Here is a 23050-nt window from a genome sequence, read left to right on the forward strand (position 1 = left end):
AGGCACCTTTACCTGTCTTTGAGTTGGCTGTTCTGCTTTGCTCTTGACTTTTTCCTGCTCAGCCAAACAGTGTTTCTAGTGTTTCTGTACTGTAGCTACAGCAGATACTGTGTAGCTAACAGCGAACAGTGTGAGCTAACTTTACTCCTAAAAGGGCTGTTCAGTGGCAACTACACTTGTGCTTGAACAAGCCTTTTAGAGGAGAGAGGAAACATCTTGGAGAACTACACGCAGAAGTCCAGTTTCCACTGAACAGCACTAACCATGACCTGGATGAGTGAGAATCCCCACAGACCTGCAACTTTACTGGTTTTTACAACATGATCGTCAGCTGTTGTGCAGCTCACGGGGTTTTAACTCATACTGTGTCACGTCAAGCGATTAGATCTGTGTTTTGTCAACTTGGTTATTGCAGCTTTTATGGCTGTTAACACATTACTGAATCTATGCAAACATGTCGCTCAGCACAATTAACCTAACATCCAAAATGCTGTAATCAAAAAAACGCCGTATTTCAACATAAAGTTGTTTATCACAACACCGACATTTGTCTTCCAAGAAAACTGTCACCTGGTTGAGGTCTCCACCCATAGTAACGGCCACAACCTCACAGACTAGAAAATATTAACAACATGTGACTTTATGACTATGATATTTCCTTTTATTTGGCATTAACCAAGTTGACATTATAATGAAAGGAGGAAAACTTACTCTGTGGATTGTATCACACTAGTTTTCTCCACAGAAATGATCAGAAATGCTGTAATATGATTAAATTGGCTTCCTAGCCATTGCTGCATAGACTAACAGTAATGCAAAACACAACTATACATATCCATTCAATTTTCATAGTATTTGTATCTGATAGGCACAGATACAAATACACCAATGTTAACCTTTCTGCATTTCAAAACTGGTTTACTGACTTTAACTCCTCTATTCCACCTGGGAAACAGCCTTTTTACATATATGCACATTGAGTCCAAGAGGGACATCTGATCACGAGGCTTCATAATGAAAAGACTACTATATAGTTGTAGGGTTACAGGACTTATATTTGTTGGATGCAGATTGTTCATCAAAATAAATGTTGAACGTAACCAGTGATTTGTGTCCTGTTTGTAGGCAGTTCTTACAAAAGCTGATGCAGAAACTTGCTCACCCTGACATCGTCATCATGGAGGATGGATTACTGAGGCTGCGCACAACTGCACCTTATAAACTGGTGATAACTAACCAAGATAAAACTGACAACAGGTTAAAAGACAGTACAGCCTATAACTTCTCCAGTGACACATTTTTATTGTTTTGCCTGTGTGGTTCTTCGTATTTAACGTGAAAGGAGATTAAAGCACTGGCTTTAGGCTCTTTTCTTTAATTTCACATCAACGCTTGTACATACACACAGCTAATGCTGCCAGGGATTTTGTTATAGCCCACCAGTGGGATGACCTTCACTTCCAGGGTCATCTGACCTCACTCCAGCTGTACAGGTTTATGCAGGCCGGTGGCTAAAGTTGCCAAGTAACTTCTGAGCTTTATGGCTCAGACAGTCCATGAATGTAGGGCTTTGGCCCCAAAGTTTAAATATCAAGCCCAAATTGTTTCAATTGATCTTTGCTCTACTACAGCTAGAAGTATCATCACTAGTCAAATCTATAGCTACAGTCCACTGTTCATATATGAATCCAAACCTTCAATCTAGACAGGCGAGATTAACCTCAGAGTTGTGGGTGTGGACCACTTTTATCTATTAGTCTGGCCTTATTAAAGCTTTACTCATGAAAATGTATTATTTCTTGTTTAGTAGAGCCTTCATGACTATGTGACTAGTAAAGCAGATGATGTTGGACTTCATCAGGGAATGTTGCCTTTGTGTTTCTTAGGTCTATTTGATGCACTTTGATTGAGTCCCAGACCTTGTTCACCTTTTCACGCTGGCAACATGTACGAGCATCTGAGGTAAGTTTACTAAACACTTTGTGAAAAAGGTCCACACTGAACTTTCAATCACCATCTATTTAAAATATTTTATCTCACTGCAGAGTTTCAGAAGACCTGAGCAGAGTGCTGGAGAGGCATCAGGGATCAGTGCTTTGGATGTCGTGTCACTTACCTCTGTTTTGTGTGTGTGTGTGTGTGTGTGTGTGTTTTGTCTACTAAGGCTACTACTAAGTCTACTAAGTCTTTGCTTAGCTTTAGTAGAGGAAAGATCATTTCACCAGATATGACACGATTTGGGCTTTATATTTATACTTTGGAGCCAAAGCCCTTCATTCATGGACTGTCTGAGCCATATATAGCTCAGAAGTTACTTGGCAACTTTGGTCGCTGTTAGCTACACTAGCTGTAGCCGTTTACCTGCCTGCATTGGTAACATTAATTGCTGTATCTAACAATATAGAAACACTGTTTGGCTGAGCAGGAGAAAGTCAAGAGCAAAACACCACGGCCAACTCAAAGACAGGTAAAGGTGAGATTCACCTGAGGGATTGTAGCGGCGGCTCTGCCTTCTCCGTTCATCACAGGCTTAACTGACCGCCCTTGAGCTTGAGCGTGGACTGTAAGGCTGAGCCTGGGAGCCAAAGCTGAGGGCAAGTAAAACCTTCCAATACAGACAAATCGCTTTACACACACAGAAATCTTGCAGACAGCAGAACGGTAGCAAAATTCCACCCATAAAAAGCGTTTTCTCAGATTATTAGACATTTACAGTTAGTTTTTTGAGTATACACATTTGCTCATTATTTTACATACACACAGATTTGTGTGTCTGTACTCGGACCCTGTAAATAATATCTGAGTATGCAGACACAGATTGAGACAAGTCTGAGTACGCACACACAAATCCCTGTACTATCTACACTGGAGCAGACAAAACACTTATTGTAAAGTAGAGCTCTAAGGGGCATTGATAGTGGATACCTAAAAGGATAACTTTGGGACATTTTCTAAATTAATTGTGCTTTCAACAGTTGAAAGTGAATCACCCAGACACATTTAGCTGAGTGATATATTTCTTCATTCCAAAATGCTTTGTTGAGAAAGTGTTAACAAATATTTCCCTAAATTAATCACAAAAATTCCACTTAGATTGCTTGCATATAAACAATTGACTGGCTTTACTGTATAAAGCTGTGTCAAAGGTTTCTGGGGCCTTTGTGTTTTAAATGGCTATTGGAGAGAAACAGAGGTTTGTGGCACAGACAAATTAAGTATTCCACATCGAAAAATAACAGACAATTAATGTGTGTCTATATGGGGCTTGTTATGATTAAATGAGAAAAGTTTTCTTTTAAGCAGGAAGGTAAAAAAAAATGTGTATGCAACTGCACACGCATGGAACAAACATACACAAGAAAACATGCATCTCTTCACACATTTTATTTCATAATGCACTGCTCACGGTTGTGTACTGTACCTCATTCCCAAATAATTTAGAATATAATTGAAATAGGTGTGTGGTAAGTCCTACAAAGAATTGATGAGGCAATGCAGATGTTTCCTATACAATAATAGTTTTAAGTCTGGCACTTTTAAAAACATAACTGCCCAAATGAGAAATAAAATTTGTACATGACATGACAAAAAAATTGAAAAACTACTTATCAGAATATCAAGAAATAGACCAGAAAAAAATATTTTACATATTACTCTTTTTGAGTACCTGTAATGGTACATATGACATACATACATCTCACTCCTCTCCAGAAACAATTATCATTCAATAATCAATACATTAAAAATCTTTTCTCTGATTTTATCCCCACTAAATGTCACATAAAACAAGCATTTAAAATGCAGGCAACTTCTAAGGCAACATGTGTACTAAAACAAACTAGATACTTTATAGGGAGGTATATACTCCTCTATTTTGTCCATAGGGGCATTCACAGACCAGATCAAATATGTGCTAAAGAAAGAAATGAAGAGCTATCACAAAAAGTGATCTAATGAATAGAAAAGACACAAACATCTACACACAAAACAATACTGAAGTCGGAAACAACAAGGAAACCACAGCTCCTTGTGTTTCTTTTGGAAGCTGGTTATGTGTGTTTGTGTTTTTAAGAGCACAACAAGAGCATCAGTTTACTATATTGTCTGACATGAAGTACACTCCTCTCTGAACTACATAACTAAACTGAATGATGTAAACAGATGGAGTAGCCTGTGGAAAGCTCAAGATTAAAAGAGGGAGTGGTTCCAGATAAGTTTATTGATTTAAGGGGTGTGTGTGTCTATTTGTATGCCTATTTTTGTACGGACCACCGTTGCTTTATAGCTTGAGAACAACTGACAACTGACACCTCCAGCCCTGACAGTGTTAGAGGAGTTGCTTCCTCTTGTTTTAGATAGAATTGGATTTAAGGTTAGTGTTTGGGTTATTCTAAGGGGCTTAGGGAATGCATTTAGTCAATGAGTGTCCTCACAAAAACTGTTTTTTGTTTTTTTGGATAACAGGGATTCCATGCATGCACTGTAGAACAGGTTTCAAACATCCTCATTTCTCGCAGCGTTTGCATATGATTCACACTTTTTGCTGAAAAGCCTTAGTCTTGGTTTTCACATTCTGGAGGACGTTGTGACAGTCAGCCATAGAGGAGTGGAAACACACTGAAAAGGCAGCCCAGAGGCCCTGAGAGCAAACACGTAGCAAACACAGGAGAAAAAGGTCCACCCAGAAGCGCAGAGGCAGGGACTGAGCCGATCAAGGTGCAGTGACTGTTTGGTCTATGGTCACAGAACATGATGTGCAAATATATGTACAAAGGGCATCCTCCTGCTGAGCAGAAGAAAGGGTCTAAATGAATCATGCAAAACACAGTATAATGCAGGTCTCTTCACAAAGCTGTGTGTGTGCAGAGCATGAGCATGGGTAGTGTTATAGTGCATGTTTATAGAGAACATGGCAGCAGTTCATTTGTCTGTGTGTTATCATGATGTGCCCTGCCTCTTCTGTTGCTGGACCCGAATAAGCTCCAGCTGTTTTTTGCAGTTCTGGTAGTATGTGGACAGACTCTTATTCTCCTCCAGTAATTTTTTGTGCTCCTGAACTAGACGGGACGTGTTCTGCTGGTCCTTCTCATCTTGGTCCAGCTCAGCGATGAGCTCCTTCCTGCAGAAACAGGAAATTAAGCCGTATTAACAATGATTGTAAATCACCTCAAACATTTAATCGTATTTTATGAGATGACTCGTGTGAATTTTACGGAAAAAATAAAAAGTTCATGCTACTATGTCATGAAATTATTGCATTTAAGTAGAATCATGCAATGTTAATTTCTTCATCTCAAACAATTTAATGAAACAAAAATTGTTGTGAGTATACCACAAAAAAAGTAAATGTCTCAATAACTTCATTTCTTAGGTGTCATTTTGATGTCAAAATGTGAACAGCGTGATGAGAGAGGACTGACAAATTGTCATTGAACTAAAACATTTAGTGGTGGAATTATATATCAGACATGATCCATGAATCACGCAGTGAACATGTACATTTAAAAGTTTAGAGAAGGTCAAATAAAGTTCACCTCAGGTTATAGTGGATTTTAGGTGCATTCTGAATTTTGTGATTAGTTTATGCCATGAAGTCAAAACAATCCTGACCCCTGTTATTTTCTAGTAGCTACAGTAAAACATGAGTTGAAGATACATGTAATCAAAGTTTTTTTTCCTGTTTTGTCCACCCCGTTTATTGAGGATGGGCTACATAACAAAATGTCATGCAGTGCATGACAGGACAAAATTTATTTTTAAATCTAGGTATGTTACATTCTTATTAATATGGATAGGTATCAAAGGATTCAATGTAGTTGTTGAACCCACATTTTACAACCTGTCCTACATATAGACCCCCCTCCCTTTTTTGACATGAAGAGTGAGAACCAGTAAATGGCTGGAGATAGACATTGTCGATTTAATAAAGGCCCAATGATTTCCTTAAATGCACCGTTTAATTGCCCCCTTCTCCCCAACTTGGTACGAGTGAGAGCAGAATCAGAAAACGTTCTTTTCTGATTGTTACACGATTACATTCTAAAACTCAAATACACATGGTTACGCCTTCACATGACCCTGCACGAAGAATTCTGTATGAATACTGAACGGAAGTTTACATTACTTCTCTCCAATTAACGTTTACAAAGCAGAGCAGCGACATTAGTACGTGCATAAGATAAAATAATTTAAGTATACTGATGGGACCATTCCGTTTGAAAATATCACACCACCGATGGTAAGTTCCAATTTGGTGGTATTATAATTCAGTTTTTTGAAAAGCAATATTTAAGTAATTTGAACCTTTCGATTTCACAGCTGACACAGGCCTAGAGGATATGAAGAGGGGAGGCAGTGTGAGGGGCTTCTCCTGAAATCCACTCTCATCTCTACAGTCTTGAGCATGTTCAGTTCCAGGTTGTTTTGACAGAACCAAAGCACCAGCTGATCAACCTTAGCATCAGAATGCAGTGTCATCTTCCTCTCGGATGAGGCCGATAACAGCTATGTTGTCTGCAAAATTTTGGAGCTTGACAGTCAAGTCGTTTGAGGTGCAGTCGTTGTCACTTGTGATTTGTAGGAATATGTTATTTTATTCAGCATGAACAGCTGGTTATAAGAGGAACATTCCAGAGGGCCTTAATTGAGGCTCACAGTGAGACATAAATGAGAAATTATTTGCAGGCAATAAACAGATTTTATTAATACTGAATTTGTTTTACTTGACCCCTTACATGGATGCTACAAACAACAAAAAATGTGTGTGCGCACAAAACCTCTATTATCTTCATGCCACTGTGCCTGAAAAATGTTCTATGGGAAACACTATTCTGTCTGCAGTACAGTTCAATAGCAGCATAAAAAACAGCCGCCAAAACTGAATTGACACCTCTGAGTCCAAACAAAAACAATGAACATTATTAGTCTTGAAAAAGGAATTTCTGCAGGACTGACTTAGACTGACTTACTTTGAGCCTGGAAATTCATTCATCCGTACCTACAAAGATGTCACCACGCAGTCTTAATAACATCTGCCTAAATGACAAGGAAACTGGATGAAGTTTAAGAGAAATAAACAATATCAGTCCCCATCACTGATCCCTCTGTTCCTCTGACTGCTGCTGATGGGGACTCTACTCTCAACTACTGATGCTGCTAGAGGGTCCTGCCCTGTTTTGGAGGGTGGGGGCTGCTGTCTAAACGTCCACCAGAACTTGTGGCACATTAGGTTGAACTATTAGCACATCAAGTACAAAACAAACAGCTTACATAAAGCTAAAAGCCAAGTTATGTAAAATTAACATGTTCGTAGCAGTTACCTAGTCAATTAACAAACTAGTCTGTTGTGGTTACCACATGATGATGGATGGATGCGGTCAGAGCTAAAATGATTGTTTTTCTGTACAATTTCATTTTAATGAATGATTTGATATTTAACTCTTATTGGTTGTAAACTCACGGAGCATTTCTTGCACAGTTTTATTTATTATCACAAAGTTGTCCCAGGACCAGGATATTTGTGTCCTAGGTGCTATTGTTACCGTCCCTGGGACACTATTAATTTTGAGCCTTTACTAAACCCCCAGGTGGTGATAATGTTTTTAGCTCTGTTCAGTTGCACCTGGTTGAATTAAAAAACTTCTATTAAAAAAAGGCAGCCAAGTCCATTACAATGATTGAACAAATAAAATGATAATTTACAAACTGTGAAAATTTTTCTCTTTAAGCAAAGCTTGATATCTATAGGTAAATGTTCTGTACTTATAAAGTGCTTTTCTACCTATTGGCACTCAAAGTGCTTTAAACTGCCTCTCACTCACCCATTTGCAGTCACAATCACACACACTCACACATCGATGGGGGAACTGGCCAACGCTCACCTGGAGCAACTAAGTTGGGGTTCAGTGTCTTGCTCAAGGACACTTCGACATGTGACTAGAAGAGCCAGGGATCAGTGGGGGATTGGTGGACGACCGCTCTACCTCCTGCGGTCACCCCAGGTCTGCCTTCCATTAAGCAAATCACTGATCACAAAAGCTATGATCGGAAAGTTTTTGGGTCACACACTTACTTTCTCTGGATCAGCAGGGCAATCTCTGTTTGCACTTTCAGATATTCTTGGGCCATCTTGCAGTGCTGCTCAAACACTGCCATGGACTCTTTTGAGTTGGGACAAGGAGCAAGAGGCTGCAAGTAAATATGAATGCTGCTATTAATTTACTTCAATACTCATAGAAAGTATTTTTATCAACTACACATAATATAATAATACACCAAAAACCCCACCGATGATGTGGGGGTTTTTAACTGTTAATTCTTTTCATATTTTACAATGTTTTAGAGCTAATCTCATATTTAATATAGCACTATCAAATTTGAGTGTTTTATAATTTTTCTTTAGAAATTAAGACATCAGCTTTGAAAATCATCAAAACATAATTAAAGGTAGTAATATTTATGTTTTTAAAGATGTCAATATGTACTGTTTGCTGGAAGTTGACTGGAAGTGGTTACCTGAAGCTGGTGATCCAGGGTAAGATAAGCCATGGGAATGGAGTTGTCTGAGCTGTTGGTGTCTGGGCAGAGAAAAAGAGTGGGCTGTTTATTAAACGACTGCAGAGTATTACATTTGTTTTATTCCAATACTCTGCTTGTTCTGTGTCAAAGACAACTCTGAACTTTCACTGAAATACTTGTAATATGCTGGCTCAAAACAATTGCTGAATTGAGCTGAAACGCCTGGTTTGGATTCATATTGTTTTGCTAATATAGACCTAGATCCCCCCATGAAAACAGTATTTTTAGCCAGCCTAATGGCCACAGGCACAGAGTACAGAGGATTTTGAACTAGCAAGAGTCAACACTGTTTTACACGCAACATTTCAAAGTGTACATTTCCACTGCTGAAGTTCCGCTGCAGGGTTGATGTGGAAGTAATATAGTATCTTTTAATGCTACACCAGACTCATAAAATTTAACATACTGGTATGGAAATAACAGAATGCTGCTAGCTGAAGGTTTTAGACCACAGTGACAAGACAAGAAGTGCATTCAGAAAGTTTTCAGACCCACTTCACTTTTTTCAATTTTGTTATGTTGCAGCCTGATACTACAATTGTTCAAAGTCATTATTTTCTCATAAATCTACACTCAGTACTCCATAATGACGAACTGAATACTGAATACAAATTAATTTAAACTGAATACTTTCTAAACAACTATAACATACAGGCTCTCTGGATAATATCTAGACAAATCAGGATTACAGTGTATGTCTAAAAGGGGCTTAAACTCTTACACAAAGTAAAAAACCGATAGAAGAAAAATAAGTGAAAGAGGCGCTAGGAAACTTGCACAACACAACAAACAGCAGGGGATCTGGCAGAGTCCTTACAAGCAACTGGAATAAAATAAAGTTTGCTAGGGAGCATCTGGACAAACCAAATGAGGTTTTAACAAAATCATTTGCTCTGATGAGACTAAAGTTACATTATATGGTCATTATTCGCACAGGTATGTATGCCAAGAAAAAAAATGCAAATGAGAACACCGCTCCCACAGTCAAACATGGTGAAGGCTCACTGATGTTTTGGGAATGTGTGTCATCCAAAGCACAAAGCAAAGCAAACTGGGTCAGATGTTACTTAGACTAGTACCACCTACCTAAACATTATTGCTGACTAAATAAACCCATTCAGGGAACTGGAATACCTAAATGGTTTGAGGAAGACAATGAATTAGAAGTGTTAACTTGGCCTCAAAATTCTAGATTTTAAGAATTTTTCATTTGTGCAAATTGTGGAAGTGTTGCAGAGCATAGCAAAGCAGAGAGAGGGAGGGCTCAGCATAGCAGGATGGTTTGATTTGGACTCCTCGTGCTAGCTTGGATTGCGTATTACAGCTTAAAATGGAATGCAGTCATAATCACCTGTGGGGTCATCAAGAGAGAAGTAACTTCTATTGCTTGTCTTATCAGATGGGATCATTCTCACACTAGGACTGGAGGACCTGCTACTGCTCCTGCTCCCCTGCAAAAGAACACACAATTTTAAAAGCTTATCATGCACCACTTGGAATCTAGATGGCAGGTAGATAAATTACCGAGTGTTTTCATTGGAAACATAATTTTTGTAGTCACAACACAGATCTATAAGTTTTCTACTAAACAAAAAGAGACAAATGTTGGACAGCAGGAGAGATGCTTAATGCCATGGGTCTTATTTGAAGCTGTGTTTTTGTGAGGGAGCACTAGCAACAGGATGTGAGTAGAATTCTGATAGAGGTTAAGATTTGACTTGGAAATAGAGATGAAGTGTTTTCTACCATTGTTTGTGTAGTATTTGTCTCATTATTAAAACAGAAAACATTAGACAACTTTGTATCAACTAGTAAAATTGCAATAAGAGACTAGAGACTAGACTCGGGCCGGAACATCCAGACTGTGCAACAGTTTTTTCCCGCAAGCCATCAGGCTCCTCAACACACAGAACTGAAATGGAACTTACACACACTACAAACCGAACTCAACACACTCTCATCACTCATTACTCATCTCAATTCATTCCACCATCAGTTAATTATTTATTTATTTTTATTATTCTACATTTACCGCACTACACTGTTTACCTGCTGTTTTTTTGCACATTCCAATGCAATTGCACTGTTTACATGCTGGACATTCAAATGCACTATACTGTTTACATGCTGCTCTTTTTACACCCTTAGCACACTTGACTGTACTGTACTGTAAAATAGTATACAGTAGGTTTACTGGTCGGCACTGTCTTAGGTTCTGTGTTACTTTGTGTTGACTGTCTACACTGTCTGTCTGTACTGTTTTTCGTCTGCACTGTTTGCACTAGGTTGCACTCGATGCACTTTACATAGCTTGTGTTGTTTTGTAGCACCTTGGTTCTTGGAGGAACGTTATCTCGTTTCTACTGTGTACTGTGAACCACTGTGTATAGTAGAAATGACAAAAAAAGCCACTTGACTTGACTAGGGGTCACTTTTCTCAAAGCATGAAAAATTTATATTTCTCCCCTGATATTTATAATGACTAGTAAACCAATTTCCACAGAAGCTAAAAGAAAGCTGTATTCAAGACTGCTACTCATGTTCAAAACAAATCCAAATCCAAGAAGCGGGTCAAACAGAGGTTGAATCTGTTAGACAGAGCCAGAAAAAAAGAACACTGACCTGAGTGTCTGAAACTAAAAAAAGGTGGTGATATTAATACATTTAGGCTAGATGTAAACTTTTGTCTTTTATTTTTCCATATTTTCCTTTAGGTCTTTAGCTACCACTAATGACAGGAAGGTCATTCCACTGGGCTGTACACACTGGTGCATACAAATTACAGGTTTTATACATTACATATCTATATATGATAATAATTGGAGTCAACATTGTAAACTTGGACAACTGACAAGACAATACAATACAATACTTCTGATAAACTTGTTGGCTACAACAGTTTGTGTTCATGGGTATGGAAATCCATATGAGCACAGTGGGCATAGTAATTCATAAATACAGAAAGTTACCTGGCTGGACTCTGTGCCAATGCCTGGCAGATCCTGTACAGAACGACGTCTCTGTGGCTCACATGTGGCTGTGGAAGGGGTTGGACACATAGGAAAAAGAATAATACTCAGAACAGTTAGCAGGTAGTGATGGTAAGGGATTGATTCTTGTTTACTGACAAAAGGAGATCAAGTCCCATAGAGACACACATGAACTCTTTCAACCATTTATATGTAGACTCAATATGTGCTTTGGCATGTCTTGAATGAGACCACAGTGCCTAAAGCATCAAGCCTGAATGACAGTGGACAAACAAATACAGATCACAACAGAACAAACCACTGGAACAACAAAGTCTGCTTATGCAACAGGTTTGGAATGACAGGTTGGTTTGGGTTTAGAGGAGGTCTTAGACAAGGCGCATTTGACCTGGGTACTGCACTCAAGTGATACGCTAATCAGGTAAACACCAGGAAATAAATAAAAGCAACCAAAAAACATAAAACCGTCCATCTGTCTGTCTGTCAACTGCTGACTACAATGTGTAATTCTAAATTCAGTTAAAACATATTGCATGTCACTGGTATTGGTGTCCATAATGTAAATTAAAAAAAAAAAAAAATGAAGACTTCTTTTTGATAACGCATTTTTCAATTTAAGCAAATCTTGGCTGTGTACAGTATTTCGTTGTTGTTTCATTTAAGCCCAAACACAAAAATAACTAGGACTTGTGTTTTTTCACACTGCAGCAATATGTAACTTATACAGATCAGGTACAACATTAATACCCCCTAGTGGTTTTAGTACAAATATTTTATAAAAAATATTATGTACTAACAATGGTTAAAATCAGCCCCAACTTTACAAACAGTAATCTTTGGCCCTTAATTTTTTTAAATTACTGTACATATTTTGCTATAATGACCATAAAGTAAAACGTATATACTCTGGTTAGTACTTTTACTTGAGTGAAAGATTTAATGTGGTTGTTGTAGTGGAGATTGTATAAAAGGTAATTGTTTTTCATTTAGGTCTACAGTTTTCCAGTTACCTTAAACAAAGATTTGTGGAATGGACTAAAATTGAATTGAACAAAGTAGTAAATATCTATTTCCGGGGACATGCATATTTTTTAATTTCATATTTGTTAATTAGATTCAATATTACTGTAAATGTGCCAGTTCTAGCCAGAAGTCTAATTTTTAACTGTTGTTCCTTGGCAGACACTAACCCTTAAGAGGTCCTTTAAAATGCTTACACATTTGAATTGAAATGTATCATTTCATTAGCAAGGCACCCTTGCAGAAAATCCTAAGAAGTGGCAAATTTTTCTGCATGCTTTGAATAGTAGTGCCTTCTGGTGGACAAATATAAAACTTTAAATTAGAAGGCCAGAAATCTAAATTAAATCTTAACATAAAAGAATTTATTAGTTTATGTTAGGATAAATGTGGGATCAAAAATTCTCAATGTGATATTTTTGACGTTACGATCAAATGTGTCTTTTTTTATGTAGCTTAGCCATTTTAAGCCAATTTCAGAAACTGGCTCGACAAGTCTAACCTTTTTAAAAAATGAATATCCTCTGGCAAATTTGAACTGTATTTATTCAACACAGCCAAAATGACTTTAAAAAAAAACTGAATAGCCCGGAATGTCCCTAGGATCTCTTAAGGGTTAAAACAGGAAAACACACAGAAAGATAGCAAGCCAGAAGAATATGAAGCAGGAAAATGAAACATTAAGCCTAAAATGCTACGACAAACTTACATTATAAAAACACAAAACTGCTGCTTCATTTTACTAAAACAAACAAATAAATAAATAAATAAAGCACTGTTTCATGACTGATGCCATGGCCAGATACCTAAGGCACAGACACTGTTACACTGATTTGGTCTACAGCTATTTTGTCTGCTGCTATACACTTACCTAATAGCCACAAGGAATTTGAAAAGCTTGATGTACAGGTATGCACACGTAATAATGAAGATACCTACCCTTTATAATGCATAAGCAGACTCCTTTAGTGACTAGATTATTCTCTCGATCATGTCTCACATCTCTTCAAACAGAGGCCTTTTCTGATCTGTAGAAGTGTCCCTATTCTTTTCAGCTAAATCTCTGTTTGTAATAAAATCTCTGACCCTCGTGTGAGAGAAATTAAAATGACTTTTTCAAAGTTAATGAATGTACAGAGAGCAAAAGGTGATGGGAATGCCATGCTTTCTCAATATCCTATATGCATGAAAGGAAAGGACAAACTCAACTGCAAATAACTGATACATTAATTTACTCCACCAATGATCAGCTGCAGCCAAACCAGAGCAATTACAGAGATAACAGGCCCATGAGTTAGGAAGCTTATCTCATCTTTTAACAGATCTGATGCAAAACACTGGGTATCTTCACTTTGCTATTATTAAAACAATTCATAAAAAGTCTACCTCAATTTGGAAAGAGATTAATTTGTTTTGACTTGATTTGAATATAGAAGCTGATAACATATTAGAAAGCTCCAGTTTAACTCATGGTCTGTCTCTACCAACTTTAGTACTGACAGTAAGCATTTGGCCAGTTACAAGTTTTTTGTTCACCAAGATCTGTATTCCAGCACATTCGATTTAAAATAAAATAGATACTACATTTGTGCCAAGTCTCTTTCATATGAGTAGGTTCAGTGGACTAGTGATGTTCTTCCATGCCACCACTGCACTCACATTCAACTTGATGAATGACTGACACAAAGCGGTACTGTATACCTCTATGTGAATATGTCAGCAGTGACATCATCAACTGATGCCAGATGAGGCAGTAAGCTTTAACATATAAGATGTTCCTCTCCAGCCCCCCTTTACTAAGTGACATTTACATTCATAAAACAATAACTAATCTCATTCTCTCTCTCTCTGTTTAGGATTTTTGATCAAAGTGTTGTTTGAGGTGTTTTTTGAGCAGCAATGCCATTTAATGGACTGAGGCTGACTGCACATGCTCACTGTAAAATATAATTTCTTAATCCAACTAATACAATATTATTTTTGTTCAAATGTGTGGATTCTGTTGTCATGCTCAAATGACCAACATTACTATCAGTACTCTATAAATAAGTGAATTCCTAGTGCCACCACCAACTCTTATGTCTTGTTGCTGTTTTGAATGCTTTCGGAGGGTACTTAATCCCAATGGCAAACCTCAAACACATGAGTGATCTGTACTGTATGTTTTTCTGCGTTTAACGTACACTGAGAGAACATACAGCTGTCTGAGAAACCTGTCAAATTACTTTGCATCTTTGCAGCTTGAACAACATGTGTTAAATAACCATATCTTTCACATAGTTATCTATTTCCATATTCAAACTAGAGTCATTTGCACTGAGTCCTAGGAGTTATTGGTTCTGCTGGTTTATGATCTTTTTATCCTTGATCCTCTACGATAAAAACTGTAGCTAAAATGTCTTATGGTTAGGGTGACCATGTTTAATTAAAGCTGAGAATTGGCAGTTTAGTGTTGTATCCATTGTTTGAACAAAAAATGTGTAACTGTCAAAAATACTTAAATGGTCTAATGTGTAAAAATCAGAGAAGACATAAGACAACCTTGATGTATGTTACTCCAAACCCCGTTCAATTACGTTATAGATCAAACTGAATTTGAATTAACATGAGGGTATATCATGGAGTGACACACAAGGGAGGGCTATGTCACAGCACAACAACCTATGGGTAAGCCAAGCCAGCTTCACCCAGCCACCAGGAGGCCCATTGGTCCAGTGATACCTGTGACGACGATCTTGGGGACATCCAGAATGGTGCCAAAAGATGCAGTTTTACGGTGGCCTCGTTTATACTGGGGGTGTGCTGTGAAAACACATATATACACACACATACAGCTGCATTCACAACAAGCATACATACTAAGACAGGCTGAACGCCCACAGCTTGACTGAAACAGTGGCAACACACATGCAGCGCATATAGTGTACAGGCAAGGGCAGCATGCACTCCATGCATTCCAGACACTGTGGAGCAGTGCTGCCTGGACTGTGGGCAAATACTGCATCCAATTTCTCAGCACAAACAACAGCAGGCACTGAGCTTCAGGTTTAACAAGGTAGGGCACAGAACAGTGTTAAAGCTTAAATTACAGAATATTTATTCATAAAACGATAGGTCCTAGACTTTTCAAAATTGCTGAGCCATTATGTATGTGTTTCATATGTATGTTACTGTATGAGGAGATTTTGGTTCCTGTAAAATTATCTGTCTCCACACCAGCCCTCAAGCTTTCACCTCCCATTTCATTATGCTGTAAGAAATGAGGCAGGTTTTGCATTATTGCATGGAACACAAGATTTTGCACATGATTGCTTACAGCGTAGTTGTATCCCAGAGAAAAAGCCTGAGAGCTTGTGTTATAGCCATGTGAATATTGTTTTAGGCAGAGATGCAAAATCTGAAAAACATGGTTTGAAGGATTCAATGGGCCTCAGTGTTTCGGGGCATATAAATGTGTTTATATGAGGAATAAATCTTTACCTCAAGGTAAACACAAAAAATAAATCTTAACTTCGGTGTTAAGGCAGCAAATTTTTGTGGAGACTCTGAAATTCTAAAAACACCTCACTCAATAGTACCTATCCATGTCTATTTTGTGTAACTTTGCTAATTAAATACAAAAGAAATCTTAATATCATGCCTGAGTTCATTGAGAAGCTGACTTTTTGCTTTGTGTCTAAAGTGTGGGTATACCTGCAGGTGCATGGGGCATCTTGGGCTCCAGCTCTGACAGGTCAGCACTCATTCTTTTGCTGTCAGATGTTGCCAGGCCATGTGTCCTTGCAGGCAGACTCTCTACACTGTCCAAAGGGGACAGTGGAGTCCTCAGGGGGTCTACCTGAAATAAGAGAAGAAAACTGAAAAAAAAAAAAACTGAAAAGCTGACATTGATTATTTTTCTCAATTATAACTGGCATTACAGACTTCAAGATGACTAATAATCTTCATAGAAGTAATGAATTTAAAAGGTTGGTCATACCTTTGGTTTGACATGAAACTGAGGCGTAATCTTGATAGTGTCATTGCTCCCTTGAGAATCACTGTGTTCCATGTTTGCATCACTTTTGTTGCTTGTGCTGGTTCCAGGGTAGTCTGCATATGAACCTGCCAAACCCAAAGAAATGACAGGAAATACAATTTACAGATTTCATACTAGATTTGCTGCCTTTATTTTAAGGTTTTATATTATTCTTTTCACATTTCCTATTTGTATTTTCAATGTCAGAGACACATACTAATTTAGTAGACATTGTTGGTCAAAACTTTGCAATGAACACTTGCAAGCTTATTAACTTATTAACTTAAGTCTTGTACCTGTACTAGCAGCAGAATTGCTCTGTCCTTCATCTGAATACTGGTATGGATATTGAAGGGGTTCATCAGATCCTGGGAAATACTGCAAAAAGAAATAAAATTTAATGGTAAGCAAGGCTGGAATTAATACAGCTTCCATTAGGATTACTAAAACTAAACTTTAATTCTTCTCATGTGAAAGCAAAGCAGACCAACCACAGGATTTCACAGGAACAAAATCTTGACCTCTTGTAAACTTGTAAGCATATGCTCCTTTTTCTTCAAAGAAACACTCATTAAAGTGATGCACCATTATGCTTAATATGCTTGTCATTATTAATAAATTATGACTCAAAGTGTTCAGTGCTGCAGGGTATGCTGATAATAATAGAGTATCACAACACTCTCATTAAAAGCAATAATCCCCGTTTTTTTGGTAGTGACAGCTTAATGACAGCGTTTTAAGAAAAGCCCAAGTTATGTAGTTATTTGTTATTTATTTAGGTAACCAACAGTCAACAAGTCCACCACAAAAACAAACAAAAAAAAAACATTTCAAATATGACCAAGGGAGAACTTTAAATCTCAGGTTAGCAAATGTGATCAACAAACCATAGAGTGGCTCACAGTAACATCACATTTAGCCGAATACTAGCAAATGGCAGTGTCCACTCAATTAAAGCAGGTGTTTCTTTTTTTTATTCAGTACTGATGCTAAACTTACAGGTTGACACACATCTCTGACAGCAACAGGCCTTATTAGCTGACACTCAGTCAGTAACTTTTTATTTATTTTTCATTATAAATGCTCCCTCTAGACTATGTCTGTATGGAGTTATTAAGGGAAGGATTGCATTTCAGCCAAGAAAGTCGCCACTGTACAGCCACAAGAGAACTGTTATAACTGTTATCTCTACTGTTTATAGGTAGGGCAGGGATTCATCTAGACTCTAGAGAATTCTGTCATCTTAGTAACATAAGTGGCTTCCTCACAATTAGTCTTTGATTAATATCAAATCAATATCAACCATTTAATATCAAAAAAGTATTTGGCTCAAGTAACTAGTGAAAAATAAGGTGTGTTTGATTTTTATAAAAAGTTTCATCACAATTTACTGTTTAATACCTAAATAAGCATAAGTAGATAGGCTAGAATTAACACTGCCTAGCTGCCCAATTATTGTCTTTCTTTGTGTGAGCAAGGGGTGGAGGTCTGCAAAATGTCAATAGGTGCAGGCAGAGAGGAAGCATACAGCTCAGGTAACGTGAGACTTACTACTTGAGTAGAAAACGTTAGGGCTCTGAACTATAATATGCTTTGCTACTTAACAGCCAAAAAGAATAATTAATCAAAGCCCCATTATACAATCATAAATGTGCAGAAGATCAATAATTTAGCTATGCCTGCAGTAACCCATACATCGCTATTGCAATGAAAACATTAGCATAGAAAGACCTAAAGCCATTCAACATAATTTGTGGGATATCTTAAAACTGAGCAAATTCTGGTAAAACTGAGAAAACATCCCCCACACCTCAACCCTGGCAGGTGGCTGTGGCAGCTGTGCCTGTCAGCAGTGAGTCCCCATCAGTAGCAGACAGAAGACAACATTATCAGTGAGTGATCATTACTGATTTCAATGTTCATTCTTTCTAAACTTCACCGAGTAATTGATGTATGGAGGTTATTATTATAACTCAATACACCTCCATCAGGAACTTTGGTGCACATTTTGAAGTACTCTATTTTGTCAAATTGAGATTTCTTTAATGATTTATCAAAATTCTTAGTTTTTCATGTTCTTTCGTCTTTCTTTACTTTTTCAGAGTTTTTATATTTTTTTATTATCAAAATCAATATATAGGTATCTTTATCAAAGTTATTATTTTTCCTGATTTTGGTATCATGACAAACAGGGCTTAACACCAAACGCAGGTGGATTTCCACAGTGGCAGTCACTCCTACTAGCCACTTTTGCAGGTTGAGTTTTCTATATAATTTTTAGGACTGTCAAAAATTACCTTTAAAACCAACATTTTTTTCACACCGTCCTTAATGCAGGTACTGTTATGATGACTGGGAATATCAACCAATTCTCAGCATTTGCACTTTAAGAATCGACAGAGTGCGATTATTGGAAATGTTAAGTTTGTCTAACAGCGGGTGGGGAAGATCCTAAACACACACACACACACACGAACACACACACAAGTTGAGGTTGTTGACAAATTGCTAATTGCTCTGAATAATACCTTCATTAAATGAGCCATGATCTTTACTATCTCCTCCATGGAAGGCCTCTGGGATGGGTCTTTAGACCAGCAGCGAGTCATCAGACTCTCAATGGGCTTCGGCAAATTTTTGATTAAAGGAGGTCTTGTACCTGAAAGTACAAAAAGGATATATGGTAATTGCTCACACACAGGTAAAGATTCAACAATTGGCATCAAAAGAGAAGCACAGAATCCTATAAAGACTCAGGCAGGCAAATGGAGTAGAAAAAAAGGTGTATATAAAATATACATAATATATATATATATATATATATAAATATCAAATGGTGGTAAAATGTATAAACTTGTCTCCTGGTATTAATTGTGTCTCATTAGTACTCTCCATCTACCTCTGTGGTAGCAAAAACATTACAGTGATTGCTACAAAGTCGAACATGTCTTTAAGCTGCTAAGTGTTAAGACTATCCCAGTAGGCCTATGGTTAGATACTGTTTGTCTAAAGACTCACATTGGCAGGTGGGCAAAGTCTATACATCCAACTCCCCTGAAGCAGTCAGTGACTCACCGTTGTGCACAGCCCACATGATACGAAAAGCTGGTCCTCCAATTTCATCAAAGGGCTTTCTGCGAGTAATCACCTCCCAGAGAATGATCCCCCAGCTGAACACATCACACTTCTCACTGTAATTGCTGCCTGCAAGTAAACACAAACATTCAGTGACATGTAAGTCATTTTTTAAACAATCCTTCGCTGCTTTACTACTGGGCCTATTACTTCAGAGTTAAAGTGCACATTACACATCTATTTTAAAGTTGTTGCTCTCAATCGTTTAACCCTCATACAAATTAGGTTTAAGAGTTCATTGAGTGCGCAAAAGTGAGTTGTTTAATTGTACAGCAGTCTCGTAACTTGCTCCAAACCAAAGATAATGACTACAGCTTAATTCATCTTTGCTCCTGACCACCTCATCAAAATATGTCTCTTCATGTAGAAAAATATTAGGCATCTGGCTCAATGAGAACACAAATTCATACACCCCTGCCTTCGGAGGGGATAAACCCACCCGCTTCACTCCATTCCCATTTTCTCTATGCTTGGTAAAATACCATTAAAAAGCAGGAGCGTAAGGCAGCTGATGATAAATAAAAAAATATTTCTTCTATACAAAGAGTGCTTAGCTCCAATTAAGGATAAAGGTGACAAAGTAAAGTTAAATACAAGAAATGCATGTATAAATGGATCTATTCCCGGCTTAGTGTGTGATTATGTCTGAGCTTACAGAGGTAAAACAGTATAAATTTGGAAAGAGCTGATTAGGAAGTTATTCAAAGCAATTAAATATTCAGAATTCCACTTATACTTGCCTTCAAATACCTCTGGTGCCATCCAGGCTGCACTTCCTTTGTTGTTGGTCATGTGAGTCTGAATGTCGCAAGCTGTTCCAAAGTCACATATCTTCAGTACAGTCCCGCCTGCCACTAGAAGCAGACTAAAAAAAAAGGTAAGAAATAAACAACACAAACTCTGGACTAGCTTGATGAAAAGGAAACAACATATAATGTGGGTGAATAAACCCCCTGGCACTGTTAGTAGCTTGAGGCATAACAAACCAGGAGTCTCCACTACCTGACTTGTGATGTAATGTCAAGTGAGTTACCCAAGTGTGAATATACATAAAGCTATTCAGCCACAAACGATGTTAAAGTAAAAGTAAACAATGATTCACCAATGAAGCAAAACTTTGAACAAACTCGGACATTGTTCTTACACCTCATTGTGTTAACCCGGTATTTCCCACCTTTACTTTAGTTTCCAACATGGAGTTGAATCTGTGGGTGTACAAGATAATTAAAGGTATATTTGAATTTTAGGTGACAATGCAGTAACAAAAGCTAATCAAATGTAAAGTTTAAGAACTATATTAAACTATTGTTTAATATTAAAATAGCTTTTGAACAATATATCAAATGTATTAATGCAATCTCATCACAGACAATGAAAGTGTATAGGCTCAGCAGGAACCCTGGTAAGAACCAATGAATAGAGGATATCCTTTTAAATGAATGTACAATGACCCAGAGATGTCACATTGACCTTGTCATTCCTGGAAACTCCACAACGGAAATCCAGGAAACACATCAGCCCACCACTCCCACAGGGTTCTGCCAGGAGCTTTGAAAACACCTACACACATTTGTATTTCTATAACTTAATGTTGATTTTGATCAATGAAATGTTTGTAAATGGTTCACAAAAACCAAATGAAAAACAATTCACTTTTAAGCATACTTGAGCTCAGAATAATGTTTAAATGAAATTTGCATGTTAAACTTTACTTTCAGTAGATGTCTTTTTTGCACTAACACAGTTTTCATTTGGCTTTTTCTCCATAAGGAGGGTGACCTGTCATTTAAGTGTAAATTAGAACTATAAATGGCCAAACAAGCCAAACAGCTTTTCTCAGAAACTCATCAGTCTATACCTGTCTTGAGAAAGGAAGGTTTTTCTCTATGAAAAAAAAAGGAACCTTTGCAATCGACCAGTGTGGGAAGATCACATGGAATTAACAAAGTAGACGTCAGCCCATCGTCCATCCTTACTTTGATATTTGTGACTTGATTGACGTACAGAGCAGCCAGTCTGACATCTGACCTTTTGTGACACATGGGTCTCCGTGCATGCGCATGCCTACACCAGCGCCAGGTGCTGCAAAACTCTAGCAAGCTAGCGAGATAGCGTCCGATTAATTTTTTGTAAACTTAAGAAAGGGTATAAAAACTAGTGGGGGAGCTGGATACTTCCATACGGAGTGGGAGGCAGACTTTGTTTCACTATGTCATTTTCAAAGTGTGTTTGCCTCATCTGCCAGTCAGTCATCGCTATACAGAAGAAGGAAAATGTGGAGCGGCATTTTCGGACTGTTTACAAATACTACGACACTGACTTCCCTCCGAAAAGCGAACTGAGAAGAAGAAGGGTGAAGAACCTAAAATGTCAGCTTGAGGCTGGCTATCAGCAGCTACTGTCCAGACTATGCATCCCTGGCTAATTCTATTCAGTGCAAGGTAATGGAAAAAAATGTACAGAGTTGTATTGCGCAATATGGGTTCATGTAGCTATGCAAACTACACCAACATATATTGTGCATATAAAGAATTCTCAATATATTCATAAATAAATATATGTTTTGTATTATTATAGTAGGTAGATCATTTTACTTGGTCATTTTATAAGTAGCTCACAAGCCAAAAACGTGTGGGCACCCCTGGTTTACACTATAGTCTCCAGAGACATACTGCAACTGGATTTAATCAGGACAGAAGACACAGTGGAAGGACCAAGATCTGCCCAAGAAGACATGTGCTTACAAGTGTCCTCTTTGAGAAACTGAAGTCTTACTGCTCCTAAACTGGCTGAATCGTTGAATAAAACTAGAAAAATCAGTGTGCACAGTCACTTTGAGAAGTCTCAGTTCAGCTGGCCTCATGAGCAGAATTGAAAAAAGAAAAAAACGTATTAAAGGTAATATTACCGTATTATTGGTAATATGGCCAATATGCAAAAACACTGGACTGGATGTCTGGTCCAGTCTTGTGGATTAATTAGCCAAAGTTTGAGGTGTTCTAATCCCAGCAAATAACATGTGCCAGACAAGAGGCCAAGTATGGCAGGAAAAATGTGATAATCTGGGGATGCTTTGGCAGTAGGACAGTGGGTGACCTGCATCCTTAATTGACATGTATGGCTCTGTACTAAACAGGCATGCCATTCCCTTATCTTGAGGATAACTTAATTTTGCAGCAAGACATCCATTTACAACCATTTGACTAATTAAAACCAACAATTGATAATATAAATACAAAGGAATGTAGGTGTTTTCAAACCTGGCGCAACTAAAAAGTGCAATTGTAAAATTATTTATTTTGCATCTGTT

The 23050-nt window shown here is 37.7% G+C and overlaps 1 protein-coding gene across 14 annotated transcripts in view; it reads right to left on the reverse strand.

Moving 5' to 3' along the window:
- Positions 1-3369: 3369 nt before the first annotated feature.
- map3k7 (mitogen-activated protein kinase kinase kinase 7) overlaps positions 3370-23050 on the reverse strand; it is a 36429-nt gene continuing 16748 nt past the window's right edge. For 11 of the 14 annotated variants that reach the window (XM_067481626.1, XM_067481620.1, XM_067481622.1 and 8 more), the window contains 12 exons: positions 20477-20605; positions 19681-19805; positions 19134-19264; positions 16902-16983; positions 16567-16691; positions 16281-16425; positions 15309-15389; positions 11547-11614; positions 9929-10028; positions 8515-8576; positions 8072-8187; positions 3370-5119 (listed from right to left, as the gene is read on the reverse strand). In XM_067481626.1, the coding sequence (XP_067337727.1) occupies positions 4939-5119; positions 8072-8187; positions 8515-8576; positions 9929-10028; positions 11547-11614; positions 15309-15389; positions 16281-16425; positions 16567-16691; positions 16902-16983; positions 19134-19264; positions 19681-19805; positions 20477-20605 (1345 nt within the window). In that variant the 3' untranslated portion in view covers positions 3370-4938. Of the gene's footprint in view, positions 5120-6968; positions 7036-8071; positions 8188-8514; positions 8577-9928; positions 10029-11546; positions 11615-15308; positions 15390-16280; positions 16445-16566; positions 16692-16901; positions 16984-19133; positions 19265-19680; positions 19806-20476; positions 20606-23050 lie in introns of those variants that run through there. The other 3 variants (XM_067481628.1, XM_067481624.1, XM_067481633.1) reach the window with 3 other exon arrangements.

This window comes from Channa argus, chromosome 17, assembly GCF_033026475.1.
Source record: "Channa argus isolate prfri chromosome 17, Channa argus male v1.0, whole genome shotgun sequence".
Lineage (NCBI taxonomy): Eukaryota > Metazoa > Chordata > Actinopteri > Anabantiformes > Channidae > Channa > Channa argus.